The following is a 25,777-nucleotide window of genomic DNA, read 5'->3' as shown; positions in this document are numbered from 1 at the left end:
AAAGTTTATTTATTTTTGAGAGAGAGACAGAGCACGAGCCGGGGAGGGACAGAGAGAGGGAGACACAGAATCTGAAGCAGGCTCCAGGCTCTGAGCTGTCAGCACAGAGCCTGATGCGAGGCTTAAACCCTTGAGCCGTGAGATCATGAACTGAGGTGAAGTCGGATGCTTAACCAACTGAGCCACCCAGGCACCCCGAGCCTCTATTTCTTATAAGCCAGCCAAATGCACTGGTGTCCTTGACAAAAGAACTAAGTAAAAGGACTATATTAAGCAGTGCATGAATGTAAAACTGTGCTTTTTTTTTTAAACTGTGCTTTCTTTTGAAATATTTTAGATTTTTTATTTAAGATAGCTCTACCTTCATCCTGAATTATTTTGTAGACCAAGGAGCCTTACATACATGAAGGATAATAAGATATTAAAGATGAGAGTAAAATTAATGTGAAATTTTAAATTTTGCATTGAAAATATTTGTATGTAGTACAGATATAGAGATGTTGTCCTTTTCTATTATAGACTGACTAGATACCTTAAAATGTGTGTTTCTTATAGGAATCACAGTGCATTGATAACAAGTGTAGTCCCGGGGGATTATGATGGAGATTCACAAATGGATGTCCTCCTCACGTATCTACCCAAAGATCATGCCAGCAGTGAATTGGGAGCTGTTATCTTCTGGGGACAAAATCAAACATTAGGTGAATTTGTTTTAAGAGTTCTTAATATGTGTCTTTGGATATTAAAGGAAGAATATGCCTTTTATTCTTAGGTAAATGTAACAAAAATATTGTTCTGAAATCAGTTCAGTAATGCAGTTCTTAAGAGTCAGTAATTGTAGGGGCATCTAGGTGGCTCAGTTGGTTGAGCATCTGACTTCAGCTCAGGTCATTTTCTCTCAATTGTGAGTTCGAGCCCCACATCGGGCTCACTACTGGTCTGCTTCTGATCCTCTGTCCCCCTTTCTCTCTGCCCCTCCTCTGCTCCCTCCCTCTCTCTCACTCTTCAAAAATAAACATTTAAACTTAACAAAAAAAAAAAATCAGTAATTGTAAAACTGTTTTAAAAGTCAATTTTTTTATTTTTCTTTTGTAACCCAGGACTAGTCTGGGGTTGAACAAACTCTGCTCTTGCTAGCTTAAGGAAGAGAGAGAATTATTAAAGGATTTTTATGGCCTGTGGAATTATTGGGATGGCTAAAGAACACATTCTAGGTTGACCTTTCAGGAACGATCCCCAAAGCCTTCAAGGAAGGCTTTTTACTGTCAGAACGTGGCCAATTACACAATAACTATTAGGATGACATTGTGTCTGCTGTGACCCTCACCAGCCAGATGGTTACCCTGCACCCTGCCTCTTGATACTCACAAATTCAATGATCAGACAATGAGGTAGAAATAGCAGAGACACAGCTTTCACTTCATTCCTAGCTTCCAAAACTCAGAGTGTATCTGATTGTCAAGGCTTACATCTTATTCAGAATCTCAGATGCAAAGATACGTGAGAATAGCTATTTTGGTTTCTAGTCCCTCCCAGTACAGAAAAGCACAAAAAGGTTGTAGCGGAGGTTGAGAGTCAGTCTACTATATCCACCCCTAAACTTTCAGAACTTATCTGAAAAACGAATTAATTATAACTAAATAGATGATTTTGTTCATGGGGCCAGTTTTCAGGGTGGGGTGGAAGGGATGCAGTTGTGTTTTTGGTAACATTTGAACTTAAGCAGTAGTTTCAATACTTCAAATTAATTCAGTCAATAAATATCTGAAGAAATAGTACCATGTGTAAAGCATTTTGTGTACATAAGCATGGATATTTTAGAATCAAGTAGTTTTGTGCATATTGCCAACTGCTAAATTTGTATTTAAAGAAAACTCACCTAAGATTTTTAGATTGCAGCCTCTAAAAAAAAGTTCTTGTGGGGCGCCTGGGTGGCGCAGTCGGTTAAGCGTCCGACTTCAGCCAGGTCACGATCTCACAGTCTGTGAGTTCGAGCCCCGCGTCGGGCTCTAGGCTGATGGCTCAGAGCCTGGAGCCTGTTTCTGATTCTGTGTCTCCCTCTCTCTCTGCCCCTCCCCTGTTCATGCTCTGTCTCTCTCTGTCCCAAAAATAAATAAACATTGAAAAAAAAAATTAAAAAAAAAAAGTTCTTGTAATGGTTTTAACTATAGAATGAACCCCGTTGGTGTCTGGGTGGCTCACTGCTGCCGTTGCAGTGCCTGCTTGTGATTCTGTCTCTGCTCCTGCTCCACATATTCTCTCTCTCTCTCTCTCTCTCTCTCTCTCTCTCTCTCTCTCTCTCAAAATAAACTTAAAAAAAAGAATGAACCCCAGGATTTTGTCTTTACAAACTTGGATGTCTGTTTAAGTTAGATTTATAGTGTCTTGTTAATAGTAATTGTTGGAATTAATTAGAGATGAACGTTGAAAAGAATGCAGATATTTTACCCCAAGTGTAGATATCAAAAATCAGGGGCTCCAGGGTGGCTCAGACAGTTAAGTGTCCAACTTCAGCTCAGGTCATGATCTCACAGTTCATGGGTTCAAGCCCTGCATTGGACTCTGTGCTGATGACTTGGAGACTGCAGCCTAGTTTGGATTCTTTGTGTCCCTCTCTCTCTGCCCCTCCCCCACTCATGCTCTGTCTCTCTCTCTCTCTCCTCTCTCTGTCTCAAAAATGAATAACATTTTTTTAAAAAAATTTAAAATAATAGAAAGTGCCTTATATATATATATATATATGTATATTTTTTTTTCTATACAGATCCTAACAATATGACTGTACTCAATAGGACTTTTCAAGATGAACCACTAATTATGGAGTAAGTATATGCTTGCTACCGTTTGAATGATTTTAAACTTAAAAACATAAAATTTTCTCACCTAAGAGACTATTTTGCTACATGGCATTGACACTAAATTCATTCTCCCTTTGAAGGTGATAGAGGCTGGTACTTGATTAAATGATATTTATCTGTCATGACGGAGGGAAAAGAAAAATGAAATTCAGTATTTTGGAAAGAGGAAGAATTTTGTGTTTTTGTTTTTGCTTCAGTAGCTTTGAATATCTTCATTATGGATCTGTGTTGATTATAGCCATGTCATTACTCAAAGAATTAAGGTAACTGTTTCAGGGTAAAACTATTAGTGCTTGATTGATGGATACGAATGGTATGGGATTTCTTCCAGAAATTTAGACAGATGTCTATATTAAGGAGAAACTTATCCTTTTTTAATTTATTAAAACAATTTTTTTAATGTTTATTTTTGAGAGAGAGCTGAGTGGGGAAGTGCAGAGAGAGTGAGACACAGAATCCAAAGCAGGCTCCAGGCTCTGAGCTGTCAGCACATAGCCTGACACAAGGCTCAAATTCAGGGACCGCAAGACCATGACCTGAGCCAAAGTCCGACGTTCAACCAACTGAGCCACCCAGGCGCCCCAGCTTATCCTTTTTATAAAGCTCTTCCTTAGTGTTACTATTCCTCAAAGTACACTCATGTACCAGGATAAATGTAATCCAAATTCCTGTCAGAATTTTTGGTAATGACACAGAGATCACTTCGAGAACTAAAGTAATGTACAGCCACATTCTTGTTTTCATTGTTGCCTTTCATACAGTTCTTAAAATAATAATCATATACCAATAGGTCAGTGGCAGTCAGCAGTCTGAACTGTAAATCCATAAAGACCCTCAGCTTGATTTCATTTATAGTTGTGTATATTTTCATTGTTGTTGAAATAATCAATGGCCAGTATGAATTTTTATACCAGCTGGGAATTACTTTTGTGGGTTATTTCTCCTCAACCCATCTAAACTAAACAGTTTGGGTCATGATTCTGAAACACATACTGTTTTCTTACCACTCAAGAATAGGGTAGGTTATGCAGAAACTACAGACAACCCTAAGATTCCACAACAAAAGTTTATTTCTTTTTTTTTTTTTTTTAATTTTTTTTTTTTCAACATTTATTTATTTTTGGGACAGAGAGAGACAGAGCGTGAACAGGGGAGGGGCAGAGAGAGAGGGAGACACAGAATCGGAAACAGGCTCCAGGCTCTGAGCCATCAGCCCAGAGCCCGACGCGGGGCTCGAACTCCCGGACCGCGAGATCGTGACCTGGCTGAAGTCGGACGCTTAACCAACTGCGCCACCCAGGCGCCCCCAAAAAAAGTTTATTTCTTATATCTTGTGTCTGTCCACTGTGGGTCAGTGGTAGGTTCTGCTCTGTGCCATCACTCAGCATATATCAGAGGTCTCATTGCTGCTACCAGCTTAAAGAGGGCTGGAGGTCCAGTAATAAATAACAAACACTTTGGCCTAGAAATAACACATGTCTGACACTTTTGCTGACATTTTATTGACTGTAGCAGAAACTGGTGAGCATTACGATTTCTACCACACCTCCCAAAGGTTATTTTCCTTTTAAAGCTGGAACATGAGAATTTTATGAAATAGCTGCTTAATGTTTTTATTGTTTTCTTTTCAGCTTCAATGGTGATTTAATTCCTGATGTATTTGGTGTTACAAATGAATCCAGCCAGCCACAGATATTATTGGGAGGGTGAGTAAACATGATTATAACCATGTAATTAATTGTACTTATTGCTGCTACAGGAACTATGTGTCTATGTAAACTGATTGCTTTAACCATTAGGGAAAAACGTAGCTCATTGGAAATCCATGCTCTTAGAGATTTTTAAAAGGGCATTTGGTCGACATAGAAGCTTTCTCACACAGTTTTGGATTTGATCTGCAACTGCTCTCTTTGTAGAGCCAGCTTAATCCATTTATCCTTCTGGAAATTAGAGATACAAACTTTACAGGTCCCAATTTGAATGTTCATTCGTTGTTTTTTAGGAAAGATTTAATTTGAACAGAATGGATACCTGCCGTCTTGATTGGATTCTCCACATGAGTCATTTTATCTCTGAGCCTTTTACTGATAAGCCTGTTCCTTCTTCCTTTTATTTGTTCACTGAGCAATCAATAATTGCCTAAGAATGTAAACACTCCTCTGAGCTCTGGAAATTTTTCCAAGTATACTTTATCCTTGACTGACATGTATGCTGGGATTCTCTCACTATCCTTGTGTGCCATTCTTTGGAAAATCTGTTAGGAATTTTGCAGTTCAAAGATATAATTTCTCTAGACTTAAATAGAAGTGGCCTCTTAACATTTATAGCAAGATACTTTTCATGAGATACCTTCAGCTTGGTTAATTTTTTCTGTATCTGATAAGCCAAAAATTTAGTTTAAGAATACAGAACACATTTACTTTTTTAACTTTCCAGTGAATGTGGAGAACTACCTTTATCATTCTGTCTTTCCCAAGTGTTTGGAAATCTAACAAATTTCCTTTCTGTGTTTTGGAAAAGTTGTATATTTTTATATGTACCTTTTGAATTGTGGTTGATAAGCCCATAGATGAGTAAACTGTCAAAATTTAAGGTATTATGAGAAGAAAATGTTACATTTCCTATCACTTTTTCTGAAGGTTTTCTTTTTAAATTTCTTTTTAACGTTTATTTATTTTTGAGACAGAGAAAGACAGAGCATGAACGGGGGAGGGTCAGAGAGAGAGGGGGAGACAGAATCTGAAACAGGCTCCAGGCTCTGAGCGGTCAGCACAGAGCCCAACGCGGGGCTCGAACTCATGGACCGCGAGATCATGACCTGAGCCAAAGTTGGACGCTTAACCGACTGAGCCACCCAGGCGCCCCTTTCTGAAGGTTTTCAATGAAGAATATGGGTGTTTTGATGCTAGGGAGAATGACCTTTGAAGGACTTACTGTGAATCATGAATGAGAAACCTGTTTTTTCCCCCAAACTTTGAATAAGTTAGAAGAGAGCCCTGCTCTAGAGACCAATTGGATGGAGATCTTGCTTGTTCTGTTGTGGCCCTGTCTAGGGGAACTGTGTGTGGGTGGGGTTGGAGGAAGGCACAGGCCACCCCTACCATGGCAAGCCCAGCTTATTTGCCTTGGGCTGGGACTATTCAGGAAGTTGTCTTTTTCATTTCCTCTCTTTAAAGGCATACATGTGGGGGGCGCCTGGCTAGCTCAGTCAGAAGAGTGTGCAATTCCAGTGTTGTGAGTTTGAGCCCCACATAGGTATAGAGATTACTTAAATAAAAACTTAAAAACACAAGTAAATAAAGGCATACATGTGATTGAGAACATGATGGTAACTTCTGGCCTGCTTTGTTTCATGGTAATTTCTATTTTACTCAAAGAAATACTTGGAATACCTTTAATATGTCATTTGATCTTTAGAAATTGAAAATTGTTAACAGCTGTTGTTATTAATTCAGAAAGGAAAGCTAATAATGTCTTTATGGATTTTCCACTTAATCCACAAGAAAACTATTTAGAGTGTCATGTGATAGTGTCATAGCTTATTTACTTGTTCCGAATTCTGCATTCATTTTTTCTCTGTCGCTTCCTGAAAAACGATAGCTTTTAAAACTTATTCTGCCTGGAGAATTCACTTTCACTTTTATTCACTTTTATTTTTTAGACATTATATTCTGACATACTTTAGTACACTGGAGTAATATAGTAATATCCTGGTATTTTATGATATTTCTCATTTAAACTTTCATACAGATTAAACAATAATAGCTAACTGTATTATAAGTAACAAGTTTGTATCCAAGATATTTTAATCCCAGTTTAGAGAATGAAATTATATAACTTGGCAGAAAAGAATTCCTGTCAGTAGCATTTTAGGATAACTATAGCCTGGCAATATCATGATTCAGATAACAGAAAGCTGAATATGTCCCTTTGGGAGCAAGCATTAATGTGTGACTAAAATAAGAAAGTTATATTTAGGCCATACCACTTTTACAAATACAGACATACGTACAGGTACATAAGTGAAAAAGCCACAGTATTGACATTTGGGACTTTTCATGTGACCTCTGATTGGAAACCCAATCTTGTTTATCAAGAAATCTAACCTAATTTTTGCAACTTAAATATTGTGTTTTATAGGCACAGTAGACCCAAGATTATCTTAAATTTAATTAAATTTTGCCAACACCTTAATTTTGTGGGAAATTTGCAATGATCTTTAAATAGAGTGCTAAATGCTCCCATAGGATTGTGCTGAAAAGCCCACAGCTTGTAACCTGGTCCAGTTAGGAATAAGAATAGGAGATTGCCCACAAGTAAAATTAGCATTACTGATTTGGCTAGAGTAAAAGTACATATGGTCAGTCTAAGAAGACAGTGGTAATAGGCAAAAGAATCCCTTTTCATTGGCACAGTGGGGGCTATCTAACAGGGACAGGAAGGATGCTGAATCTACTGAGGTGCCAGAGATAACTGTGTTAAATGGGCAAAGGTGAGGCTTTGGTTTGTGTCTCAACCCCACTTTATAATGACTTGAAATAACGTAGTCATGTGTCATATTACTTAAAAATAACACCTACCCATTAAGTGTTATGGTGGCTTTTGCAATGATGTGAGGTTATGATCAATGAGCATTTTCTATAAAAGGGAGTTTGAAACTGATGTTGCAAAAACATTCAGAATATTAAGTATTGAAGTGAAAACATTTGTACTTGTAATTTTAATCAAAGTCAAATGTAATATTAGTCTTTTCAAATTCTGTGACTCCTGTACTGAGTTCAAACACATTTCTGGGTCAGGCCCAAGTTGTATACTTGGGAATATTAATGTAGGTATGTGATAAATACTTTGCCATACTCTGTTTACTTCACAAGTGATTGCATAAAAATTTTGAATGAATATTAGTGGCACTGAAAGCAGCCATTTTTAACTGTTATGTAGATGAGTAATTTTCCTCCAATGCCAAAAAATATATATATATTTTCTATTTAAATATAGTTAGCTGGTCTCAATCCAAGAGGTATAAATCCCTATTTTTCCACGTAATCTTTTCTCACTTTATACCAATTACTGACTTATTTAATCCCCTTCATTTTTACTGCTGCTCCTTTTGTTGGCTTGCTGATGCATTATGGAAAATATTGCAAATAATTGTCTTTAATGAAATGAAATGATATTGTGTTACAAATCTATTTTTTGAAAAAATATGAAAGTTAAAGATTTATAACACAAAAGGAACCAAATGATCATCAAGGCAGCTTTTAACTTCGTAATTAGCATTAGTATTCATAATCTTGACAATAAAAGGTAGCTTGAGATGATTCATATTTTCAGATATGAAAATACTCTTATTCCCCGAGTAGCCTTCACCCCTTCTCACCTTATACACCGTTTATATTTGGAACATTGTTTTTGAATGGAATGTATTAGAACTTGAGAAATTAGTTTAATATTGGTATTTCCTTAGAATCAGTACAACAGTTTTCTAACTTTCCTCTTTTCCTAAAGAAGCTTTTTTATTGGGGATAAATTCATTTATTTTCCTACTGTTTCTCATCTAAATCTTTTTCCTTTCAAAATTAAGCCACAGAAATAGTGAAAAGCTTTATGAGATGACAGAATTTTATATGGTGTGATTATTTCAAATGGCATGTTACTTAAGGATCCCTAATGTTATTTTTCTGGAGTCCCACCAGGAACTTTTTGAAAGAGAGAAAGCAGGGGAGAAGGGGAGAGGGAAAGAGAGAAAGAATCTTAAGCAGGCTCCATGTTCAGCGCGGAGCCCAACATACGGCTGAAAATCACGACCTTGGGATCATGACCTGAGCCAAAATCAAGATTGGGGCTTTATTTTCAGAGACCTTTTCAGGGATCAAATGACCCACAATTCTCTGGTGATTAATGATACTGCTTTGTTTGAGGTATTGGTTGGCAGTATTGTATATAAGTGAATTTTTGTTTGTAAATGTATGATTTAAGATGTTTTGGGGTTTGTTTCTTTTTTTATTATTTTTAATTTATATCCAAGTTAGTTAACATATAGTGTAGTGATTTCAGGAATAGAATTTAGTGATACATCACTTACCTGTAACACCCAGTGCCCAACCCAGCAAGTGTCGTCAATGCCCCTTGCCCATTTAACCCATCCCCCCACCCACCACCCCTCCAGCAACCCTCAGTTTGTTCTCTGTATTTAAGAGTCTTACAGTTTTTCTTCCTTCCAGTTTTTGTTATTTTTGCTTCCCTCCCCTTATGTTCATCTCTTCCGTATCTTAAATTCCACATATGAATGAAGTCATAAGATATTTGCCTTTGACTTACTTCGCTTAGCATAATACACTCAAGTTCCATCTATGTTGTTTTAAAAGGCAAGATTTCATTCTTTTTGATCACCAAGTAATATTCCATTATATATATACACATATATAATGTCACGTTTCATATGCAAAGTATATGCATTATGTGTATATGTGATCTATATATGTGTATATACATATATCACCTCTTCTTTATTCATCAATCAGTGAACATCTGGGCCCTTTCCATACTTTGGCTATTGTCAATAGTGCTGCTGTAAATATTGGGGTGCATGTGCCCCTTCAAAACAGCACTCCTGTATCCTTTGGATAAATACCTAGAAATGCAATTGCTGGTTCATAGAGTAGTTCTATTTTCAATTTTTTGAAGAGCCTCCACACTGTTTTCCAGAGTGGCTGCACCACTTTGCATTCCCACCAGCAGTGCAAAAGGGTTCCCCTTTCTCCTCATCCTCACCAAAATCTGTTGTTGCCCAAGTTGTTAATTTTAGCTGTTCTGACAGGTGTGAGGTGGTATCTCATTGTGGTTCTGATTTGTATATAACTGATGATGACTGTTGTTGAGCATCTTTTCATGTGTCTGTTAGTCATCTGGATGTCTTCTTTGGAAAAGTATTTGTTCATGTCTTTTGCCCATTTCTTCACTGGATAATTTTTTTATTAGGTATTGTGATAAGTTCTTCATAGATTTTGGATAGTAACTCTTTATCTAATATTTCATTTGTAAATATCTTCTCCCATTCCATCGGTGGCCTTTTAGTTTTGCTAATTGTTTCCTTTGCCCTACAGAAGCTTTTTATCTTGATTAGGTCCCAATAGTTCATTTTTTCTTTTGTTTCCCTTGTCTCCTGAGACATGTCAAGTAAGAAGTTGCTGCAGCTGAGGTCAAAGACATTGTTGCCTATTTTTCCTCTAGGATTTTAATGGCTTCCTGGGTCACATTTAGTTCTTTTCAACCATTTTGAGTTTTTTTGTATGTATGGTGTAAGAAAGTGGTCCAGTTTCATTCTTCTGCATGTCACTGTTCAGTTTTCCCCACACCATTTGCTGGACAGTCTGTCTTTTTGCCACTGGATACTCTTTCCTGCTTTGTCAAAGATTAATTGTCCATACGTTTGTGGGTCCATTTCTGGGTTCTCTATTCTGTTCCATTGGTCTGTGTGTCTGTTTTTGTGCTAGTACCATTCAAGATGTAATACATCTTGAAATCTGGGATTGTGATGCCTCCAGCTTTGGTATTCTTTTTCAACATTACTTTGGCTATTTGGGGTCTTTTCTAGTTCCATACAAATGTTAGGATTGTATGTTCTAGCTCTGTGAAGAATGCTGGTGTTATTTTGATAGGGATTGCATTGGATGGGTAGATTGCTTTGGGAGCCTTGTAGAATGAGTTTGAAAGTTTTTCTTCCATTTCTATTTTTGGGAACATTTCCAGAAGAATAGGTGTTAACTCTTCTTTAAATGTTTGGTAGAATACCCCTGGAAAGCCATCCAGCCCTGGGCTGTTGTTTGTTGGGACATTTTTGATTACTGATTTAATCTCTTTACTGGTTATAATGGGTCTGTTCAGTTTTTCTCTTTCTTCCTATTACAGTTTTGGGAGTTTATATGTTTCTAGGAATTTGTCTATTTCTTCTATATTGCCCATTTTATTGGCATATATTTGCTCATAATGTTCCCTTATTATTGTTTGTATTTCTGCAGTGTTGTTTGTTTGTGATCTCTCGTCTTTCATTCATGATTTTATTTGGGTCCTTTCATTTTTCTTTTTGATCATTCTGGCTAGTTGTTTATCAATTTTGTTAATTTTTTCAAAGAATCGGCTCCTGTTCTGGTTTATTTATTTATTTATTTTTATTTTGATATCATTGAGTTCTGCTCCAATCTTTATTATTTCCCATCTTCTGCTGGTTTTGGGCTTTCTTTGCTGTTTTTTTCCATCTCTTTAAGGTGTAGTGATTGTATATTTGAAACCTTTCTTCCTTCTTTAAGAACGCCTGGATTGCTATATACTTCCCTCTTATGACTACCTTTGCTACATCCCAGAGTTTTTGGGCTGTCTTGTTTTCATTTTCATTGGCTTCCATGTACTTTTTAATTTCCTCTTTAATTTCTTGGTTAACCCATTCATTCTTTAGTAGGATGTTCTTTAATCTCCCAAGTATTCATGGTCTTTCCAAATTTTTTCTTGTGGTTGATTTTGAGTTTCATAGTGTTGTGGTCTGAAAATATGCAAGGTATGATTTTGATCTTTTTGTACTTGTCAAGGGCTGATTTGTGTCCCAGTATGTGATCTATTCTGGAGAACATTCCATGTGCATTCGAGAAGAATGTGTATTCTGTTGCTTTAGGATGAAATGTTCTGAATGTACCTGTTAAGTCCATCTGGTCCAGTGTATCATTGAAAGCCATTGTTTCCTTGTTGATTTTCTCCTTAGAGTATCCATCCTTTGCTGTAAGTGGGATATTGAAGTCCCCTACTATTACATTATTATTATCAGTGGGTCTATTTATGTTTGTGATTTAAGATATTATTCTTCAGGTTTACTCACTTTGCTTTCAGTTAAATCTTACAATTTTTAGATATGTATTTGTAGTAATCATTCAGAAAGATAATCAACTTCTTTTGAGAAAGCATAGTTTTATAGTTTCTGTGCAAATTTTGATAGTAACAAGTCATTATGAATACTGATGATATTTTTAAATGTCTTGGCTTCAGCCTCTTTCCATTAGTATACATCAAAGTTTTGTTTCCTTCTTTGAGGGTAAACTATTTTTATATTTCATTATTTCTTGCATATGTATTGAAAAAAGTCCACTTTAAAACAAGCATAGAATACACTAAACTGTATACTTAAAAATGATTGAGATGCTAAATTTGATGTCATGTACATTTCACGTAGTAAAAAAAATTGGAAAAAGAAAAACATAGAGAAACTGTGGATACACAGACTTTGAGTAAGATTAGTAATACTATTCTAATTTAGTGTAAAATGAGTCAAAATAGTTTATTATTTCTGAAAATACAGGTTAAATCTCTTTCATTAGATTTCTATTACACTTTTAAAAAATGTATTTGCTATTCAAAATGCCCTACAAATACATGATTTTTACCAGTATGCAGGCCTAGGCTCTAAGCTGTAGTTCCTGAGTTCCACAGTGGTCCTGAGTCACTTCAGCTGTGCAGGCCTATGCTTCTCTTCAGACTTCCTATCCTGTTGTTGTATCTCCCTGCCCTAGGAACTGTAACAACTTGCCATGTCTCCTAGATATAATATTATGATGCATACTGTATGGAGGTAGGAATACTGGGACAAAATAAGAATATGGCTGAAAAAAATCTCCATATTTTTTCCTATGGACGTGTTATTTCTATGAGGTCCTTAAGATTTACCTGGTCCATCCCACACCTCTGAGTTCTAACACAGACCCAGCGTGTGTGAATGGCCCATCACATGTTGCCAGGGTAATGTTGTTCTCCAGTGATGCTTCTTGATCCACCTTCCCTAGATTCTGCTCCTCACTGTGCCCCTCCAGGAGAGGCATACCATGGGGTTGCACAGCTTATCTGAGACTTGGGGCTTGGGGTTGGATGAGCAAGGAAGAGAAAAAAGAAAACCTTAAACAGGCCTTTTGGTAACTCTGGGCTTGGTACTTTACCTCACTTGTCTTATATTTTTTTCTCACAGCAGATAATTTGTGAGGCTAAAGAGGCTCTTTCAGGGAGGCTGCTTAAAGAGGCTAATTCAGAGGTGAAGTGACCATTACAAGCTTAGAATATAAAAATAAGTGGTAGATCTGGGATTTGAATCTTGGTCTTCCAAATTCTAAAGCCTGTACTCTTGCCTTTATTTCTGTACAGCCATTACCATTGCTGTAGTCACAGAGGGCCTTTGGTGGTGCTCCTACATGGCTGGCTTGGACTTCCTCATAGCATAGTGTCTGTTTTCTAAGAAGGAGCATTCCGAGAGGTGTAGGTAAAAGCTATAGATCTCTTCCAGATCCAGTCCTAGAAGTTAAACAGCATCACTTGTGCTGCATTCTATTAGTCAAAATAGATCAAGGAACTAGCTAAGATTCAAGGGGATTGGAGGATTATAGACTACCTGTATGTGTGGGCATGGCAGAATTGAAATAATGTGATCATCTTTAGAAATACAACATAGTAGACTGTATTTACCATAAGTGAAGACCTACCAACAAACATGCAAACAAATCATTTAAGTAAATCACTTTCTAGATCCTCAGGTTCAAAGGTACTCTTACCCAAAATTGATGTGCCTGAGAATGTACCTGTTTTCATTATAACTTTCTCTTCCTTCATATGAGAATGCCATATTCCTTACCCTTCCTAAATTTTACTGATGCATTTCCTGGAGAGTAAAAACCCATAGGGCACCAAACACAGCTATACTAAACTGTTTCCTGTATTTCTGTTTCATGATACCTATGTCACTTAAGATGAAGCTTGGCTGCAGAAGGGAACATTTTGATCGACAGTGAGATATTCTGAATTCAGATGTGGTAGAATAGGGTTGTGGGAGTAATGACAGTTTTTGTTTTAATGACTTTGCCTCTTCCATTCCATGGCTATTGTCAAAAATCTGTTACTGTTGAGAGAGCCCTGGGAGAGCAAAGCAAAAAGCATCCATAATAAATACTGAATTCCACAAAGCAGACCTTTCAGCTTTTCTTAGTACTCTGTCCCTAGGATACAACATTAACTGGAAGAAAGGTAGTTTCATCCCAATGTAGTTTTAGATGATGACAGTGATTATGTTATATGTGACTGGAATGTTCTCTTGGACTACCAAATGTACGGATAAAACTTTTATATAATTTCCTTCATATTTGGTATGCATTTTTCTGTCATGTAGCTGAAACCTATTTTATCAAATCATATCAAGAAAATTCCATTTAAAGTCAAGCATCTCATGTCTTTTTGGGATGTTTATTATTTTCTTTCTCTTAATAAAAATTAAATTTACATGCTGGCTCCTGAGCCAGGTAGTTTTTTGCAGTATATACCTTTCTCATTTATTAAAGTCAATAGGAAACATTTCTTCTATCGAAAGAAATGAGGAAAAACAGTGTTGTTTCTCATTTTTATACTCAATTTTTTTTATTTTTTTATATTCAACTTTTATTGAATTATTCCAGACCAGAGGTCAATATTCATGCACATTTAATGAAGAACTAACTTCTTTTACCATGCTTCTTGTATTATAAATTATTTTAGCTATATTGCATTGCTGTGTTAATTGAAAAACAGCGTGTTGCCTTACTGCCTTGTTTTTATTACCTATTTTATAAAAATAGGTCAGTTTTATAAGAACTATATTATTTTAATCTTGACTGCTTATACTTTTCTCAGCTTTTTTAATCATATTCCTTGAAAGATGTGTTAACACACACACACATATGTGTGTGTGTATATATATATTTTTTTTTTTAAAGGGGGGGGTACAGTGAGAGAAAGAGGGAGAGCGGGAGAAATCCAAGAGGGTCAGAGAGAGAAAGAGAGAGGGAAAGGGAAAGGGACGCGGGACTCACCTGACATGGCACTTGTGCTCACCCAACTTGGGCTCGAGTTCACCCGACATGGGCTCAAACTCACAAACCATGAGGTCATGACCTGAACCGAAGTCAAATGCTTAAGTGACTGAACCACTCAGACGCCCCATATGTATTTGAATTGAAAAACTGAAGTCAGACTCTGATGGAAAATGACATTCATTTGGCAGTGAGAACTGGCTTTGCTGATTGGATTATACGGCAGACATTCTCCATAAATAGAATGAATTAATTCAGCAGTTCTAATTTGTTTTTTACTTTTATTATGGAAAATTTTAAAGGTATGCAAGGTACAGAGAATGGGACACTTAATTTGCTTATAATGTACCTGTCAGGCAGTTACACTTATTTATCAACACTTGGTCTGTCTTTTTTCTTTCACATCTTCCCCTCATTTCTCTCTTCTAACCCACAGCCAAGATATTTTTAATCTATAAATATTTCAATATCTATTTATAAAGTATGTCTAATATTTTAAAAATATATAGTCTCAATATTTTTACCATACCTAAATAAGAATCATCTTCGGGGAGATGTTTTAAAACTTTATGAACGAGATTTCTTAGCATTTATATCTATAAAGATGAAGAGTAGGAATAGACTTTATACTGACCACTGTCTCATTCTAGTAACGTCATGTTATTATAAGGATGAATAATGTATTCTAAAGTCCTGGTCATCTCTTCAAAAAATGCATTTCTAATAAAATTTTACATTTTGTTTAATAAATTATCAAACTACATAATAGGTGTTTTCATCAGTTGTACACTAATAGTTAAAATAATTCAACTGCAAAGAGATCTCTTTTAACACTTGGATATATAAACAAAACCAACTTAAATACCAATTTTGTTTATCAATTTGTAGACATACATTTCTTCATAGATGTATGATAGATATAGTGACCACTAAAATTGCTTCAGATATGAAAACATTCTGGTTCATGATAAAGTTCTCTAAGAGATGGAATAGAATGACAAAGTCAAGGATTAAGGGAAAGATGTATAATTAAAGAAGACCTCATTCTCATATACTTTTTTTAAGTCTACTATAGTTAACACACAGTGTTTTATTAGTTTCAAGTACATAATATAATGATTCGACAATTCTATATTCAGAGCTCATCAAGATAATTGTAATCAGGGTGCCTAGGTGGCTCAGTGGGTTAAGCATCCGACTTCGGCTCAAGTCATGATCTTGCGGTTCATGGGTTTGAGCCCCACTTCGGGCTCTATGCTGACAGCTCAGAGCCTGGAGCCTGCTTCAGATTCTGTGTCTTACTCTCTCTCTCTGCCCCTCCCTCACTCGGGCGCGCTCTCTCTCTCTCTCTCTCTCTCTCTCTCTCTCTCTCTCTCTCTCAAAAATAAACATTTAAAAAAAATGTAATCTCTTTTCACCTGTTTTACCCATCCTCCATCCCCCTCTGGTAACCATCAGTTTATTTTTTATGTTTAAGACTCTGGATTTTTTAATTTATTCTTTCCTTTTTTCTTTGGTTTGTTTCTTAAATTCCACATGTAACTGAAATCATGTATTTGTCTTTCTCTGACTGACTTAATTTTGTTTAGTATTACACTCTAGTTTCATCCATGTTGTTGCAGTAGGCAAGATTTCATTCTTTTTTAAGGCTGAATAATATTCTATTATATAAATATACCACATCTTTATCTGTTCATCTATCAATGGGCACACTGGCTGCTTCCATAATTTCACCATTATAAATAATTCTGCAACAAATCTGGAGGTGTCTATATCTTTTCAAATTAGTGGTTTTGTATTCTTTGAGTAAATACCCACTAGTGCGATTACGGGTAGTTCTATTTTAATTTTTTGAGGAACCCCCATACTCTTTTCCATAGTGGCTGCGCCTGTTGCATTCTTAGCAACAGTACACAATGGTTCCTTTTTCTCCACATTTTTGTCAATACTTCTGTGAAAAATGCTGTTGGTATTTTCATAGGGATTGCCTGAAGTGCGTAGGTTGCTTTGGGTAGTATGGACTTTATAATCATATTGGACCTTCCAATCCATTAACATGAACTATCTTTTATTTGTGTTGTCTTTAATTTCTTTCATCATGTTTTATAGTTTTCAGAGTACAGATCTTTCACGTCCTTGATTAAGTTTTTTCCTAGGTATTTTATTATTTTTGGTGCAATTGTAATTTGGATTGTTTTCCTAATTTCCCAATTTATCTTTCTGCTGCTCCATTATTAGTATATAGACATGCAACAGATTTCTGTGTATTGATTTTGTATCCGTGACCTTACTGAGTTGATTTATCAATTCTAGTCTAGGCATTTTTTTCTATGTATAGTATCACGTCATTTGCAGATAGAGAAAGTTTTACTTCTTCCCTACTGATTTGGATGCCTTTTATTCATAAACATAGTCTGATTGCTGTGGCTAGGACTACTATTGCTATGTTGAATAAAAGTGGTGAACAGCTTGTCTTGTTCCTCATCTTAGGGGAAAAGCTGTCATTTTTTCACCATTGAATAGGATGTTAGCTGTGGGTTTTTCATATATGGCCTTTATTATGTTAAAGTATGTTCCCTCTAAACCTACTCAGTTGAGGTTTTTTATCATGAATAAATGTACCTTATCAAATGCTTTTTCCACAGCTATTGAAATGATCATATAGTTTTTATCCTTTCTCTTATTGTGATATTGCCAATGTTGAACCCCTCTTGCATCCCACACTTGATTGTGGTAGATGATTTTTTTAATATGTTCTTGGGTTCAGTTTGCTAATATTTTGTTGAAGATGTTTGCATCTATGTTCATCAGAGAATATTGATCTGTAGTTCTCTCACTCATTTTAAGTTTTTATTTAAATTCCAGTTAGTTACCATAAAGTATAATATTAATTTTAGGTATACAATATAGTGACTCAGTGATTCCATACATCACCCAGTGCTCATCACAAGTGCACTCCTTATTCCCCATCATCTGTTTAACCCATTCCCTCACCCAGCTCCCTTCTGGTGACCATCAGTTTGTTCTGTGTACTTAAGAGTCTGTTTCTTGGTTTGCCTCCTTCTCTTTTTTTTTCTCCTTTGCTTTTTTGTTGTTTCTTAAATGCCACTTCTGAGTGAAATCATATGGTACTTGTCTTTCTCTGACTTACTTCACTTAGCCTAATACTCTCTAGCTCCATCCATATTATTTCAAATGACAAGATTCTGCTCTTTTTATGGGTAATATTCTATTGTATATACATACCACATCTTCTTTATCCATTCATCAGTTGATAGACATTTGGGCTGTTCCTATAATTTGCTACTGTACATAATGCTACTATACATGGGGATGTATGTATCCCTTTGAATTAATATTTGTATATACATTGGGTAAATAGCTAGTAGTGCAATTGCTGGATCATGGGGTAGTTGTATTTTTAACTTTTTGAGGAACTTTCGTAGTGTTTTCCCAAGATGCACTGGCTTGCATTCCCACCAACAGTGCAAGAGGGTCCCCCTTTTTCCACATCTTTGCCAACACCTGTTGTTTCTTGTGTTGTTGATTTTGCCATTCTGACAGGTTTGAGGTGATATCTCATTGTAGCTTTGATTTTATTTCCCTGGTAATCAGTGATGTAGAGCACTTTTTCATGTGTATGTTGTTGGAAATATGTGTACTCATGTCTTTTGTCCATTTTTAGTTGGATTATTATTTGAGTATTGAGTTGTATAAATTCTGTATATATTTTGGATAGTAACCATTTAACAAATATGTCATTTGCAAATATCTTCTCCCATTCCATAGGTATGTTGGTTTTGTTGATTGTTTCCTTCACTGTGTAGAAGCTTTTTATTTTGATGAAGTCCCAATAGTTTACTTTTGCTTTTGCTTCCCTTGACTCAGGAGATGTATCTAGAAAGAAGTTTGTATGGCTGATATCAAAGAAGTTATCTCTAGGATTTTTATAGTTTCAGGTTTCACATTTAGGTCTTTAATCCTTTGAATTTATTTTTGTGTATGGTGTAAGTAAGTGGTCCAGTTTCATTCTTTTGCATGTTGCTTTCCAGTTTTCCTAACATCATTTGTTGAAGAGACTTGGATATTCCTTTTTGCTTTGGTGAAGATTAATTGACCATATAGTTGTGGGTTCATTTCTGTGTTTTTTTCTTCTGTTCTACTGACCTGTGTCTGTTTTTGTGCCAGTACAGACTGTTTTGATTACCACAGCTTTGTAATATAACTCGAAGTGCAGAATTGTGATGCCTCCTCCAGCTTTGCTTTTGCTTTGGTTATTTAGGGTCTTTTGTGGTTCCATACAAATTTTAGGATTGTTTGCTCTAGCTCTGTGAAAAATGTTGTTGCTATTTTGATAGGGATTACATTAAATGTGTAGATTGTTCTGGGTAGTATAGACATTTTAACAGTATTTGTTCTTCTGATCCATAAGCATAGAATGTCTCTTTTCATTTCTTTGTGTTACCTTCAGTTTCTTTCATGAATGTTGTGTAGACAGTACAGGTCTTTAACTCTTTGTGTAGGTTTATTCCTAGGTATCTTAGGGTTTTTGGTGCTGTTGTAAATGGGATAGATTCATTCATTTCTCTTTCTGCTGCTTCATTATTGGTATGTAGAAATGCAAAGATTTCTGTGTGTAGATTTTGTATCCTGCAACTATACTGAATTTGTGTTACAGTTCTGGCAGTTTTTTGGTGGAGTTTTTTGGTGGATTTTTTCATGTATTGTCTTGACTCAATTTGCTTGTATTTTATTGAGAATTTTTGCATCTGTGTTCATCAGGAATATTGGCTTTTTAAATTATTTTTAACATTTATTATTGAGAGACAGAGAAAGACAGAGGATGAACAGGGGAGGGACAGAGAGAGAAGGAGACACAGAATCCGAAGCAGGCTTCAGGCTCCAAGCTGTCAGGACAGAGCCCGATGCGGGGCTCAAACTCATGAACCTTGAGATCATGACCTGAGCCAAAGTCAGACGTTTAACTGACTGAACCACCCAGGCACCCCTCACCCTATGTCTTTTGATTGGAGTGTCAAGTCCACTTACATTCAAAGTAATTATTGATAGTTATGTACTTAGTTGCCATTTTATTCCTTGTTTTATGGTTGTTTTTGTAGTTATCTCCTTTCCTCTCTTGCTCTTTTCTCTCATGGCTAGTTGGCTTTCTTTAGTGGTATGCTTAGATTCCTTTCCCTTTATTTTTTGTAAATCTTTTTTCTGGTTTTTGATTTGTGGTTACCATTTGCTTTGTATGTAACATCTTCTGCATATAGCAGTCTATATTAAGCTGGTGCTCACTTAAGTTTGAACCATTGTTTGCTCCTCGCCCCCCCCCCCCCACATTTTAGGTATGTGGTAAAGTATGCTTTACTTCCTTTTATTTTGTGAATCCCTTGACTGATTTTTACAATATACTTATTTTTCTGCTTTTGTGCTTCCTACTTTTCTTGCTATTACTTATATTCTATCCTTTCTATTCAAAGAGTCCCCTTAAAGATTTCTTGTGGGGCTGGTTTAATGGTCATGAATTCCTTAACTTTGAGAAACTTTTTATCTGTCCTTCTATCCTGAATGGTAGTCTTGTTGCGTTCTTGGCTGAAGATTTTTCCATTCAGTACTTTGAATATATCATGCCATTCCCTGTGGCCTGCAAAGTTTCTGTTGAAAAATGAGCTGATAGCTTTATGGGGTTTCCTCTGTAACTGTTTTCTTTTTCTCGTTCTGCTTTTAAAATTCTCCCTAACTACTTTTTGTCATTTTAATATTATGTCATGGTGTGGACCTCTTTGGGTTTGTTTATTGGGAGATCTCTGTGCCTTCTGAGTCTGAATATGTTTTCTTCCCCCACATTTGGGAAGTTTTCAGCTATTTATTCAGATAAAATTTCTGCCCCCTATTCTCTCTTTTCTTCTTCTGGGATCCCTATAATGGGAATGTTAGTACATTTGATGGTTGTTGCTGAGTTCCCTAAGTCTATTCTCATTTTGTATTATCTTTTTTCCTCTCTCCTGTTCAGTTTGCTTGCTTTCCATTACTCAGTCCTCCAAGTTGCTGATCTGGTCTTCTGCTTCCTCTACTCTACTATTGATTACTTCTAGTATATTTTTAATTTCAGTTATTGAGTCTGATTGGTTCTTTTTCATGGTTTCTGTCTCTTTGTTTAGGTTCTCATTGAGGTCCTACACTCTTAAACCCAATGAGTATCTTTATGATCATTAGTTTAAATTCTCTATCAGTCATATTACTTATCTCTGTTTTGCTTAGGTGTCTTGCTGTGATTTGTCCTGTTCTTTCATTCAGGGCATATTCCTCTCTCTTCTCATTTTGCCTAAATCTCCAGTCTGTTTCTATATGTTAGCAAAGTTAGCTACATCTCTTGCTCTTGAAAGTTGTGTCCTTATGAGGAAGAGGTCATGTAGTGTCCCCTGTTCACCAGAACCTAGCACTTCAGGAATTTCTCCTATTTGTGTTGCCTTTGCCCTGCTTTTGTGGCTGAGCCAGTTTTGCCTTCAGTCCAGGCAATGGCTCTGTTGGTCTGTTGTGGGCAGTGTTTGGTCCCTGTGTTACTAGTTTAGTCAGACCAGGCATTTGTCAGAGGTGCAGTAACACCAAACTGCAGGATCCCATCCCTGTGTCCTGAAGCTTTGATTGGTGGGCTGGGACTGCACACAGACCAGCTGTCTGTCTCCAGCCCACTGCTGGGTCCCTAATCTGACTGGTGTGTGTGGGATTATCTTTCCCCCTTTCTGAGGCAGAAGTTACTTTGGAGTTGTTCTGACTTTGGGCAGGACTGCTTGCACACTACCAGGCCTTTGGTTGTTTTGGATGTGCACTGGCCAAGAGAGTATCTGAGGGTGTGGATCTGCAAAGTGTGTTGGAGTAGAACCTGAAGTTTTTGAGAGGTTTGCAGGCAGGTCCTTTGCAGGAGGGAAGCTGCAGTCACCAGTACTGAGGCCACCTGGTTTGGAGGGAACAGATCCACAAAGTATGTGGGGGCAGGTGTGCAGTGTTAGCAAGGTTTGTGTGGGTCCTCTGGGAGAAGGGACCTGTGGGAGCAGGACTTGTGGTATAAGCAAGTTAGATCGAGAGTGTTGGCACTGCACCAGTCCCCGCAGGTGGACATGTATTTATGCTGGGAAGTAGGAGAGGGAAATGGCACCTGCCATCCTCTTTGCTCCCAGAGAAGTCTCCCACCGAGGCCTGCCCCTCCAGCACACACTCTGAAATTAGTATAAACAAATTTCCCTTCTATATGACCCTGGCACTTTTCAAACTGCTGCTTCTGTGTTGTATCTCCTCAGGCTGTTTATTGTGCCGTGTTTTTAAGGGCAGTGACTCAGTTTTCTCTTGCCTTCCAGCTCCCCCAGAGTAGACTCTAATTTTTGAGGTTTCAAGTTTTAATCCTGCTGGTTGTAAGAACTCATGAAATTTGGCCCTTCTGGTTTTCAAAGCCAAATGTTAGGGAGATTCTTCTTCTCTGTGGGAACTTCCTGTTGTGAGAGTCTGTTTGTCTCCCTACAGTATCTCTCCCTCCTGTGAACAGTCTTGTGGGTCCTTTTGGCTCCCCACAGTGTCTCTGCATTTCCTATCTTCTTAGAAGTGGCCACTTCTCTATATTTAGTTTTGGAGTTCTGCCAATCTTTGGATTGTTTCCTGGGTTATTTACACTAATGTGAGTGTTATCTAGTTGTGTATGTGGGATGAGGTGAGTTTAGGGTCCTCCTCCCCCAGTTTTTCACGCCATCTTTCTCATGTGATTTTTGTGTGTGTGGATGATGGTGAACAAAAATTCAGTATGGTATTTATATTCCACAGATATACTTTTAAGAATAATTATTTTAGGAGCTCCTGAGTGGCTTAGTCGATTGAGCGTCCAACTCCTATTTTCAGCTCGGGTCATGATCTCATGGTTCGTAAATTCGGGCCCCACATCAGGGCTCCGCACTGACAGTGTGGAGTCTACTTGGGATTCTCTCTCTCCACCTCCCCTGCTCATACTCTCTCTCTCTCTCTCTCTCTCTCTCTCTCTCTCTCAAAATAAATATATAAAACTTAAAAAAAATTTTTAAGTATATTTTAAAATCTCAATAATTCTAATGGATTTGAAAGTTACGTATTTATAGCTATTTAAACTGATGAAAATATTTAGATTACATTTTTAAAAAATGCACTTGAATGTGTGAAGGCATACATGGTTTTTAAAAATTACTTTGGAGCCTATCTTAGCAAAAATGTTTGAAGACCACTGGACTAAAGAACTAGGGAGCTTGGTGAGGCATGCTAAGACCCATTTCCTGGTAACTGCTTCTATCTGGTTATCTAAAATAATGATAATTCAGTATAGACTGATCATTGAAAAGTGGGTGGATTACCAGTCATTTCAAAGAGCAGTTACCATAGGCAACCAAAAGCTACAGCTGACATTAATTACATTTAAATTCATCTTTTGATAAATGCTATTCTTTGTTATTAAGGGTAATGGTGCCCACAAATTAGAACACCTTGACATAATTATGTTTCCTGTGGGGTTGGTAGGGAGCTAATAATTGGAATTTTCTACAGAGGTCAAGAAATGTCAACAAATAGACTCAACATGGTTCAGAACTGCCCATTTTATCATCTCTGCTGTTTCTTCCTTTGTAATCAGAACAGTTTGTATTTGTGACCTTTGCTTTCAAATGAAGTTGAGCACGTATATGAGAAGATTATAGTTTATATGAACATAGTTGCTTCTAAAGATGGTATCTGTTGCTTATTGAAAAAGTGATACACACAAAGAACAACAGTAAAAGTAGGGAGAGATTAGTTTTATTTTCAACTGTAAATTTTTAAACAATTGAATTCTGATATACAACTGTATGTACATTAAATTTTCAGCCATCTTACAGTGCTCCACAAAAAGAAATAATAGCTCTTCCTTTCTCCCCCCACAATAAACTATAAAGTATAAGGATCAAGTTAACTGCCTTTTAAGAGACATTACTGTAAATTAACAGAGTATAGGCAACAAGTATAAAACTTAAAATACTATGAAGACCTTGACTATTGATTTGAAATGTTCCAGAAAGCAAGATTATAATTAGTATTTTGTTAAGAGTTGCAACTCAAATGTCTAAGGGGACCCAGAAGGAAACCAAAGTGAGCGAAGCAGTTTGAGAAGGTTGGGACTTCACCTGCCCATAAACACTATAGATCTGTCTAAAAAGAGCTAGTTGGTTACCTGACCAGGTATTTCAAGAGAACCTGGAAATCCAGATTTTTATGTGAAATCTGATTTTTTAAATTTAAGCTTTACCAGTGAATTCAGAATATTTAAAACAATGTGTGAGCTAAATAAAACACATTTTCATGTTGAATTGGGCCTATAGTCTGCCACTTCATAATTTTTGCTTTATCACTCTTCTGGAATCTTTATTTGAAATGTACATTTTTGTCAAGTAGTTTCTAGGAGTTAGTTGAAGTTTTCCAAAATTCTAATGGTAATTAATTTCAAAGCATACCTATAAAAAATTCTTTAGGGAATGAGATCGATAATTTCTCAGGTAGTAATTAAAAACAACCACATGATTAACTTTATTGAGCTCAATTCTATAGAAGCTTGTGTTTTTTAATTTACTTTTGGCCTGTAATTACAAACTTGTTGAGAACATTAGGAAACTCTTCTGAAATGACTTTGGGTTAAACTTGTAGAATTTCTCTAACCTGCATCTGATTATTTTGTTAGTAATTGAAAATACTTCAATGCTTAGAATTTAAAGAACTTATGAATAAATGGTCTATCTTAAAAAGAAATGAACCAGCCATTATTAAATTGGACTTGATTGAAATTATTTTAGGCATTTCTCATGTTGTGTAGTGTGAAAAAAGAACATGACATGAATGCTAATGCTGAATATGATTTCTCACTTTATTTTAATATTTTATTGCCATAACCTTTTATTATGGGATTTGGGTTAAAAAATAAAATCAAGGTATATGAACATTGCTTAGTTTTGTTTTTACTGTCTTGTTTAGTTAACAGATGAGGCCTACTGTATGCTAAAAAATGTGGAAGAAGGCTATAGGGAAGAGGTTACTGTTTGTAGAACTTAGACCCTTTGTGCAGGGAGAATATTCTCCTGATGATTGTTATTCTTTCTCCCAGATTCCACCTGCCAAGAGCAAATTAGTCAATTTTTTCTCTCTGCTTTCCCAATACATCAAAACCAAATTCAAATAAACCTTGTTTGCTCTCCAGTCAATTGGATGCTATGTTGACAATTAATTTGGAGTTACTTAGCCTTAAATTTATCTTTGGAGATGACATCTGTGCTTCCATATTTCACTGGAACATATTATTTTCTTTAAAAAGTAGCATGGGGGCGCCTGGGTGGCTCAGTCGGTTAAGCGGCCGACTTCGGCTCAGGTCACGATCTCACAGTCCGTGAGTTCGAGCCCCGCGTCAGGCTCTGGGCTGATGGCTCAGAGCCTGGAGCCTGCTTCCGATTCTGTGTCTCCCTCTCTCTCTGCCCCTCCCCCATTCATGCTGTGTCTCTCTCTGTCTCAAAAATAAAACGTTAAAAAAAAAATTTTTTTTTTAAATAAATAAAAAAATAAAAAGTAGCATGTTCTTACTAGAGGTAGAGAAGAATAGGTGATGCTACTTGAAAGTATAATGTAGTCCAGCAAGTTATTTGCTATTTGGACCATGATTCATTTCAGCCACTACTTGGGAGCCATGTCCTGGTTAGGTGATATAGATAGAAATATTTCTGAATCAGGATATCCAGAGGAGCTTGCATCTTAAAACGTGCTATTAATAGAGAAAAGTGTACACAGATACCACTAAGAAAAGTAAAGTGGGGCCTTCATAAATGGGAATCCCTTTGACACTGGAGTGTGTTCTACTGATGAGGAATAGAGAAATTATTTTATTTAAACTTCTTCTATAGTTCATAACAGTCTACTAGTGTAACCTTCATGGTTTTATAATTCTATGGTTGTATTAGGGGAAACTAGATGAGGAATATATGAAAAGTATGTACTATTTTTTTATAATGAAATAAA

At 36.5% G+C, this 25,777-nt stretch overlaps 1 protein-coding gene across 2 annotated transcripts in view; it reads left to right on the top strand.

Annotated features, from left to right (window-relative positions):
• Positions 1-25,777, top strand: part of ITFG1 (integrin alpha FG-GAP repeat containing 1) — a 347,986-nt gene that overhangs the window by 7,755 nt on the left and 314,454 nt on the right. For both annotated transcript variants that reach the window (XM_023245671.2, XM_045047180.1), the window contains 3 exons: positions 556-701; positions 2,765-2,822; positions 4,490-4,564. In XM_023245671.2, coding sequence (XP_023101439.2) covers positions 556-701; positions 2,765-2,822; positions 4,490-4,564 — 279 coding nt within the window. The remainder of the gene's footprint in view (positions 1-555; positions 702-2,764; positions 2,823-4,489; positions 4,565-25,777) is intronic.

Source organism: Felis catus, chromosome E2, assembly GCF_018350175.1.
Source record: "Felis catus isolate Fca126 chromosome E2, F.catus_Fca126_mat1.0, whole genome shotgun sequence".
NCBI lineage: Eukaryota > Metazoa > Chordata > Mammalia > Carnivora > Felidae > Felis > Felis catus.
This window is presented reverse-complemented; position numbering and strand designations above follow the sequence as displayed.